The sequence below is a fragment of the Antrostomus carolinensis genome, unplaced genomic scaffold (assembly GCF_000700745.2).
Source record: "Antrostomus carolinensis isolate BGI_N321 unplaced genomic scaffold, ASM70074v2 scaffold4335, whole genome shotgun sequence".
NCBI lineage: Eukaryota > Metazoa > Chordata > Aves > Caprimulgiformes > Caprimulgidae > Antrostomus > Antrostomus carolinensis.
In genome coordinates, this window is record NW_010314070.1 from 403 (window position 1) to 10,431 (window position 10,029).

Below are 10,029 nucleotides of genomic sequence, written 5' to 3' on the forward strand. Positions count from 1 at the left end.
GCTGCTTTGTTTATGTTAATCCCTTCTATTGTTTATTCTTCATCCAATTTATTGTTCAAAATAGATGCTGGAAGGTGAATTTTTGCAGCAAAGTTGGTAATATGTGTATCGACATCTTAAAACCTCTCCCTCCTTTGTAACTTTATAAGAGTTCTCAAAATCCTAATGCCTTAATTAACTGAATTTATTAGACCTCTACAGCAGTAATCCATATTGGAGTGCTAGCAGGAATTATGTATTTGGTTTGAAAAACTTTTCTGGCGTTAACATTCCTTTGCATCTTTGATGCAAAATTTAACCTTTTAAAGTGTTCCTAAAGACCTGAACTCTGTTTCTTAAAATGCATTGAAAATACTATATAAGACAAAAATAAAAAAAATTAATATGGATTACATTACAACCAAACTGCAAAGTAACTTATTTAGAAAGTTTTGTAAGGTATAAGTAGAGCATGCCCCAAAACATTAAAGTGGTTTTTATTTGTATGCAACTTCCCACTGCTCTTGTAATCTGAGCAATGCATACAGCTAATATCCTTGTTTCAACACCATGAAAGTGATCATTGAAAGCGATCATGTCTGGAAAAGTACATGAGAAGACATCACAGCATGTGTTCCACAGTACTGGCTCTCTCTGACCCAGCCAAAATGACATTCAATGAGAGAAGAGAAACTGCTTCTGAATTTTACTAGTTTATTTTTTAATCACTGAGAGGAAAGCTTCTATCTCTTCTATCTCTTCCATCTTCTCTACCAGCTTGTCCTAGCTCTACTGTTTGATCCATGAGTAGATTAAAGTAAGTACATCTGCTTAGACCAAAAGCTGGCAAACTGTTTTGATGGATAATTTCGCGTCAATTTTTTGGTTTCTTTTGGTTTTAAACAGATCACATTCACTACAGCTGGAGTTGCAAATGTGATCATTTTGGACCTTAGTTTTCCCCATGTTTAATGGAAATAGGACCAACCTGTTTTATAGGACTTCTGTTATGATAAATACATAAAAGGCAGTGAAGTGCTCAAATACTACAAGGACAATACTGTAGACAACAAAGCTGAGGAGACATGATAGAAAGAGCAAATTCCTTCTCGTCTGCAAACACAGGGTGGATTTTCCACACATTATTGTTTTCCAGGGACTAATAAAAACAACATTGTATTTTCAATTACAGTAAATAATTCTAAGAATTTTAAAAAGAAGATGTATTCCTGTGTTTTAATGTTCTGCAAGCTTTGTCATCTGTTGGGCCAGACTGCTGAGACAACAAAGGGGGCACAGGATTAGGAATGAAGGACAGGGACAGCTCACTCACCAGTTATGGTCACGGGCAAAACAGTCTCAACTTGGGCAAGAAAAATCAATTTAATTCATTACCAATCATCTAAGTAATGCAATGAGACATAAGAACCACATCTTACAACACCTTCCCCCCACCCCTCCCTTCTTCCCGGGCTCAATTCACTTTGCTCCCAATTTCTCTACCTTCTTTCCCCAGCAGCACAGGGGCAGGAAATGGGGGCTGCAGTCAGTTCACCTCTGCCGCTCTTCCCGGCATGGAAGTCCAGGAACAAGATGTTCCAAAGCAAGCTTCCCATAGAGTCATGGACCTCTTTGGGCTCAGCTCCTGGTTCCAGCATGGGAACATCCATGGGCTGCAGACTCACCCCGACTCTGGCAGTGAGCGACTCTCGGGGTATCAATTCAGTAACAGCTGCCCTCAGGCTCAGGTTTCTGCTCCAGTGTGGAGTCCTCCATGGCCTACAGGTAGGTATCTGCTCCACCATTGAACCTCCATGGGCTGCAGGGAACCTCCTTCTACTCCGTGTCTCTATGTGGTTGAACAGGGTGCCCAAGGTTCTCTGTCCTCCCTCTCCTCCTCCTCCTCCTTCCTCCTGGCAACAAAGCTCTCTGTCTGTCATTTGTTTAGGCTGATGGTCATCTTTTGTAAGGTAAATGGCCTCACATCCAGGCTCAACACACCTATGTCTTTTCAGGACAGTCCTTTCCTCATAAATACAGATTTGCAGAGGTGTTTCTCTAGTGCTAACTGACTCACTTGGGTTAGGGGCTACGCCCTTGGAGTCAGGGTAGCTCCGGAAGCTTATCACAAGGTGGCCCTTCCCCCACTACCAAAAAACAGACCCCTCACACACACACACACACAAATCCAACAAACATCTATGTGACTAAGGAAATTCAGATATATTTCCAAGGTGAAATGGTTAACAGAAGATAAATCTCACTGCAAATGGGTAGAATGCAAAATCTACTTGCCTACCTTGGTTTTTCAATGGGCAGCTCAGAGCAGACAAAACTGCGATACAGCTCCTTCCTTGGCTACTTCACCTTTTATTTATCATGCAATACTTCTCAAGGTTTCCAGCAGTTGCACCTGCTCAAAGTAGTGAAAAGAATCTGATACTCTTCCTCTGATGCTCTTGCATTTCTCCTCAGTTTGGAAAGGTGCTGGACTAAATGGATGCTTTCTCTGAAGACTCTCAGAACAGGGTGGCTACACCAGTTCCCCATCCACGTATCAGTACACAACAGCCAGCACAGCAATACTGGAGTGTACTTTCAGTACAGATTAAAATTAAATTCCCTAATACCTGCTCCAAACTCCAACACACATCCACCGGGAGGGGTAGGAAGAAGAGACACATCAGTTACAATGTATCTGGCATTACATGTACATCAACCCATATTTGTTCATGACTGTATTTAAAAATTGCAACGGAGTAGTATTGATGAGTATTGCTTTCCTGAGGTTTCCTACCAAATCCCAGGTTGGACTGAGAATCCATGTTCATATATCTTTTTTTGCAGAACAAAGACCATTAAACTGTGAACTCAAGAAGAAAATACTATTTTTCTTTAAAAAACACTACAAAATGTTTTTGTGAGTCATCACCACCAGCTGCAAGTTTAAATTCTGTAAAAAAAAAAAAAAAAAAAAAGATAAGAAAAAGGAAAATATGGTAAGTGCTACTTGTGTACAAGAAAATGCACTTCAGGGCATGGGGATTACAGTAATTCAGATGCCAGGAGGTTAAGCATCAATCTGTGTGTATCAGTTGAACCAGATTATTGAAGCACCTGTGGTGTTTGCCCAGATTCGCTTTTCCTTTCAGCAATTTATCAATTGTAGCATTCTAGAACATAAAAGCTTAACAAATTCTGTTTATGCTTCTTTTTCACACTACAGTTCTCATCTATATTTATTTAAATGATGTTCCTCATTTCTCACATTTTCCCTGGGGCTTGAAGAGCAGGTGTTCAGATATAGCTCCAAGTTGTCAAAAATTAAACTGGCAATGATTTTAACAGATACAGGGCTGAGGAAATACAAGAAAGTTGTAATTTTGAATAATTAAACATCACGCAGGATTTATTAGACTAAATCTTCATTACCCAAAGGATATCTTAATTCAGATTTCATCATAAAGAAAATGGGATGGTTGCTCATGGTGGGACTGATACTGGAGACTTGGATTTGAGTTCTTGTGTCTGAAGCATTTCTTTACAAATCTAAGGAAATCACAGTGGCTCTGAACCAAAGACTCTGTAGGAAGTAGAGAAGAAATGATGAACAAAGCACCGTCTATGAAGTCATTAATCTTTTACTTAATAAAGTAAAAAACAATCTAAGAACAGGGCACAAAAATTTCTCGTTAGGAAAAGAGTATGTGCTCTTTTCTGAGTACAAATTGCTAATTTTTAGGATTACAGTCACTGCTGTCTCTAAACTGTCTGTAAGAGCAAAGATGAACTGATAATATACAATGACAAAAAGGAAAAATAAACCTTTTGTCTTGATAATCTTCAGCAATCAAATGTGAATTGCTGAAGTTGTAAAATGGAGTTTCACGTACTGTGGGGTGAAAAAAAATTTAAAACAATCTTCTTTTCTACTCTCTCAATTTTGGGTATCACATCAAACCACGTTACTGCTGTGCACTCTTCAACTTCAGCACGTTATACACAAAACCTTCCAAAATGGACTGGCCGAAATGCGTGTTTCCAAGGGCAGGCAAACAAAACCTGAAACAACTAACTGAAGACTGGGAAAACACTGATGGGTCACCATGTTTTGTGGTAACAGAAACAATGAAGTCTTGACAGAAGAAAAGCAAAAAGTAGACTACTGTCAATTTCTATTTAAGAAAAATAGAAAGAAATATAGATATATTTGTATTGTATGGATTTGCATTATTTTTGCCACAATAGTATTTACATGCAAATATCATATGTTATCTTATTATATTAGACACTCTGCCTAAGAATTTATGATGATTTATTTTATATTTGTCTGACAAGTATCATCACAACTTCCACTATACAACAGACTATGGGCCACTACCGTGCTTGGTATCTGAAGACTAACAAGAAAACCATAATCTCAGGAGGTTGCTATTTTTAAAAGATCAAACATTCAAGACTATGTACTTCCTCATATTTATTTTGCAACTGTATTTTTCTAAAACATATTAAAATAGAAAAGATGTTCATCTGATTCATCATACAAAGAAAATACCAACATCGTAATAAAATACTGAAAATATATGAAAGCACCAAAACATTAAAATATTCATATTGGCAAAGACTAAGAATATAGTTCTTGTAATTTTACAGTAAAGTGCTATTCAATCCATTCAAATTAAGGAATCAGCATTTTAATAGCATGGTTATTATTATCTCAAGGTTACAAATTACTTCATTACCTTTCTCAACATGACAACAACCCATTTTGTTGGAAGCAAAGCATTTGAGTTGCATGCACATGAAAATAACCTAAATAACAGCTTTATAGTAAGCAGTGAACAATGTAAGTTTCCAACTAATTAAGAAAACAAAACACTGAGAAGCAAACTGAACAGGAATGAGATTAGTGTAAAATTAAGAAAACACAGATGTGGTAAACCATTGTATAAATTAAGAAAGGGCAGAAGACTGCACCAAACTGTTGTACAGACTTGCCTTTTACATGCTAATTTTTAAAGTAATCATATTGCTGCTTTATTTGTTAATGAGTTTACTAATGCATCTTTTAAACTGCCTTTTTCTATTTCCTAGAAATGATACTAGAGCTACAGCACACTGGAGAGCTACTGTAAGCAAAAAGACAGAAACAGATTATGACCTTTATTTTTCCTCAATAATCTCTTCTCATCTATTGAAGCCAGCAGACAAAACTAAACGATATGTTACAAAGCCATTTTGTAGCAAAAATTAATTCTGGTAAAGAAATCGTTAATTTTTAGACCTCATCAAGAGTAAAAATTTTAAATGTATGAAAGATACCATCAGTCTCCTTTTAAGTGTTTGTCATTTTAATACACATATTTACAGCAATGAGTACAAAGAATCCTTGCTAGTGTAAGTTCTCATTAGCTTCATACACCATTTTCTATAACAGTTTTGGAGAAATGGTAGATATAACACTTTTATGTTGCCTTCAACAATACTTAATCTTCCTGACTTGACTTGCTCTTTTTATAAATTTACCTGTAATTTAAGCATATTGCACCACTCAGAGTAAGTTCTTACACTGACTATTAATTAGCCTTTTTATGAACCAATAATAGGTCACCAAAAGTCAACTCTCACACTCCTTACACAATTTCACTAAGAGTTGCTTTTTAGAAAAAAACACAACCCAACAAAAACAAACAAACTAAAACAAAAAGGAAAGAATAGGAATAACGTCTCATCATTATTATTTCATTACTATCTTTGGACTCAAAAAAGGCTTTTATTCCTGGTCAATATGGCTGTGTCTACGTTATTTGGTAGGAAATATCTACAATAACTTTGCATTCAGGAAAAGCACAAAACCAAGGAATTTAACGTATGAAAGCAATGAGCATGAATTAGCAAAATAATTACTAACAACAAATGCCTTCCTTTATATGTGCATGTACACAGATTATATAAAAGAATCTGTCTGTACTGTATAATATCTGTATATTTTCCTGAATGAACAAGTTAGCCTTTAGAATACACTTCAGTTGACTGCTTGTACCTTCTGTGAGAGTAATTAGGGATGTAAGAATTAATATGATGAAAAGAAATGAAATATTGTATTTAAAGTATTTGAACAGAGAAAAAAACTTAAATAATTTTAAATTATGTAGTTGTATTTGGTTTCTTCATTCCAGTTCAGCAGTATTTTTGGAGTTGTACAGTGAAAATAGATCCTAATTCTAGGATCTTCCTCATGCACTGTTCTAAGTGTCAACCTTCAGTAATTTCTTTTGCTGGTCATTAATTTCTTCTTTGTTTTTAATCAAATTGTATCATTGTTCATTATTGTGAGCTCACAAACCTTATTTTGGCAGCTCCAGAATCTGAGCAAAGTGCAGCAATCTCTTCCACTCCAACCATGATATGCAGCACATCCGGTGCAAAGCAATTCTTTTCAGCTTCTCTGGGTATATGCCAGGTAGAAGCAGAAGGCAACAACAGTAACTGATAGTAATGATAAAACAACTGACAACTGCTGGAACCAGAGGCAGCGATCAATCTGGTCTTGAAGTCTTTTATTAATTTGCAGTAAGTGAGTTAGCTGAAAATAGAAATAGTTTTATTAAATTAGAATTACTGCACATAAAAGTACTTATTAATTTAGAGCTATTTAGGCAATAACTATAAGCACAATATATAAAAAAAAAGAAACTACTTTTCTTAGAGATTTCTTAGTAATACATTTTCTATCAGTACACACTTCAGGCATCTGTTCCACTAAAGAGGCTTAGAATCTTAACATTTATGATAGCCCATATATCATAAGGTACCACTGAGGCTCATTGATACCCCAGAGATCTGTAATACAGAAAAGAGGAATGAGCAAAATGCATTCAAAGTAGTATTTTATTAAAGCATTACCATTCAACAAAATAATTAAATCACTATCACTGATTTAATTACTTTCAACTGCTGAGCTTTTCAAGTAGTGTAATTTACAAAGTACCAAAGAGGTTTAGTACAAATTCTTTTTATCTCTTCTCTATCATATTTTATAATTTTGTTCACTACTCTGCACAAAGGAATGCAGTATTACCTGTATATGTAAATCTTCATTGGTTTTTGCTGGAATATTAAATGCGTTTTCTTTTAACGTCAGAGAGGAAGGCTTACTACTTTCTATGACATGACACCTAAGCCTGTGAAAGGGGAAAAAGTACATACCAAAAATCATAAGTTTAACGTAACATTGTATAATTAATAGTAAACAGTCCATCTAATGGCTATTATATGCACTTAATAATCTGTTCTGGTTTATTAATTTTCTAAATAATTACTAGAATCACAGAGTTGCTTGGGTTCAAAGGGATCTTTAAAGGTCATCTAGTCCAAACCCTCTGCAATGAGCGGGGACTATTGCAACAATAGTCTGAAAAGGCTTCCTTAGTCCAACAATTACATTTTGACAGCTTTTGATACAGAAAGCAAGATCAAAATTATCTGTGTGCTCAGTTAAAACACACCCTCATCATTTTAAATTCATAGTACAGGATCCACTGGATTATTCAGTAAAATACTTGCTACCAGAGATGCAACAATTTACTGAACAGCAAACAAAAACTAAAGGTTTTCTTTCCATTTAAACCTAAACAACAAGATTTTTCATGTACTCCACCTCTCCCACTGTTGAATATGCAGGAACAGAGTTTCAAGCCAAAATCTACTGTTCATTTGTATCGTCACATCCATTCACATTTTTTCCACTTAATTCTTAACCAGCACAAGAATAAAAACAAGAGCATGTACAGAATACCACAACATTTTATGCATTTAAAACATCTCTAATTGGTTAGAGCACAAGTCTCAGCAATATACTTCAGCCAGTAAGCACACTACTGGGCTTGGAGAATCCTTCACTGATTATGATATGCAAGTGCTATAAATCACCTAAATGGTAATGGCTAAAAAAATCCCCTGTCAACAGAAAACCTTATGTTCACCTGTGTTCCATCACTTTGGTCCTAGGGACTTCTTTCCAAAACTGAGTCAGTTCTGGTACACCTGCTCCAGAAGACTGGTCCATTTCTGCTGCCATTATAAGGAAACGATCCTGCAGAGAAGCTGCAAAACCTGCCCTCAAAGAACAAAAAAAGCAAGTGTGCTTGGATAAAATGACAATATTACAAAGCACATACCAGCATTTTTGAACAAAAGCGTTTTAAAATTACAACTTATTTATTGCAAGACATTGGACACGAACTTACTAGAAATAAAAGTTATTAAATCATTCTCCTCAGATCAACAACTTTGATTACAGTTTTCCCCAAATTCTTACAGTTTCATTTTAACAAAACTAGTTTCATCTGAACAGTTCAAGGACAACCCAAAATTCTGTAAAGTATGTATTCTCCAGCCAATTCACCTGTCCTTGCAACAATTTAGGAAACCCGATTTAACACAGACAAATTCCCAGTGTAACAGAGCACAAGTGAGACAGATACCACTGTGACTTTTTTTTTTTTTTTTTTAAAGACAAGAAACAGACCAGGCTGCAGACGACAGCTGCTTGTGCCTAAGTGGAGTAGTAAATCAGTACAGGCAGTTATTCAAATGCTGCCTGACATCCATGTTTTTTTACAAATAGTAACACTCTCATACAGCAGTTGGGAGACACGGGTGTCAGTCAGTCTTACACCCCAGCAAGCACATACAAACGCTGGCATCTAGAGCAGTCAGTCAGCTTGTTAATAAAACTTGTTCAGACTTCCTAAAAATTCTCTGGTAAGATTTTACTTACCACCATGAAGAGAGACTATTATATCCAACGATGTGCCAGGTTCACAGCTACTGTTACTGGGTTTAACTCTGTATTTTTCAGGAGCAGTTGTTCTCACCTATAAACAAGAAACACCAAGCAAGCATATCATAAATGCATGCACAAACTACGATTGTTTCATAATCTCCCTCATTCTGTAGTAACTATAATTCCCAAAAGCTTAAATATTAAGACACAGTAATACACACAGTCTCTAATACACTTTATTTTCTAGGAGTAAACAGATACTGGTATTTCACTTTTTCTTCTCTCTCAACCACTTCTATCCTTTCTTTCCTGGGATATGATATTTTTCTCTCTCATACACATACACAAAAAGAGCCAAGAACATTAAAGAGATTATCTGTTGAAATCCTTAGTACTGAAGTATGGAAACTTTTGTGCTCTCTGCACACACAAATAACTATAGATGTGGTGGAAAACCAAATCAAGATGCAAGTCAACTTAGTATTTCTGAAGCAAACATAATTGCATTCATTCCTTTGATGGTGACATTTGCAGATGGAACTGCATCATTTTGGAGCATTACCAACTTACTCCTAGACAAGATTTAACAAGGGGAAAAATTCAAAAGAGATCAGTTTTCAATGCTCAAGCCTTTCTTTTTCAGGAAGTATTAGACTCTCACTAAAGAACTAACCATCCCCATAGCTCTTTTTCAGGCAGTATACTGATGATTTATACTACTGATAATTCCCTTTGGAGTGGTACATAATAGGCATAAATTCAGCTAGATTTATTTGATTAACTTCAAATATCACAAGAGAATAAAAAACATATACTGAAAAGTGTGTTTAATAGCATTTCTTCCTCCTTACCCAAAACAAGAAAATCTTATATGCATTTAGTAAACCAGGCCACACATAAAATACTTGCCTTAAAAGCCACTGTGTTTTTAGTGATATTTGTGAGAACTATCAAACATTTTTTCTCTCCAGTTTCTTTGGATCCAAAATACAGCTCTTCTGCTGGGCTAGTAAGAAATTTTAAAATAATTAGTTTATTTGAATTATTTTTATGGCATGTAATAGAAAATAAATGACCACACCTATGGGAAAATAAAATACTTTCTGCTCTACAGCTACAGTCTCTATAAACAGTTTTTCATCAAAAAAAGCTGTGAAAACAAAATGCAGAAATTTTGTAGGGAAGCTCAGGGTTGACTCATGACCACAAGTGGACCTAGCTGCCTCAGCTGATTACTGCCCTTGACTTCCTCCATCCGGAAG

At 35.7% G+C, this 10,029-nt stretch overlaps 1 protein-coding gene across 2 annotated transcripts in view; it reads right to left on the reverse strand.

Moving 5' to 3' along the window:
- Positions 1 to 6,418: 6,418 nt before the first annotated feature.
- The window catches only part of MOSPD2 (motile sperm domain containing 2), a 23,259-nt gene continuing 19,648 nt past the window's right edge, over positions 6,419 to 10,029 (reverse strand). The window contains exons 9-13 of one of the 2 annotated variants that reach the window (XM_010167494.1): positions 9,677 to 9,773; positions 8,762 to 8,858; positions 7,965 to 8,094; positions 7,061 to 7,163; positions 6,419 to 6,565 (exon numbers count right to left, since the gene is read on the reverse strand). In XM_010167494.1, coding sequence (XP_010165796.1) covers positions 6,419 to 6,565; positions 7,061 to 7,163; positions 7,965 to 8,094; positions 8,762 to 8,858; positions 9,677 to 9,773 — 574 coding nt within the window. Of the gene's footprint in view, positions 6,566 to 7,042; positions 7,164 to 7,964; positions 8,095 to 8,761; positions 8,859 to 9,676; positions 9,774 to 10,029 lie in introns of both variants that reach the window. The other variant, XM_029084853.1, reaches the window with a different exon arrangement.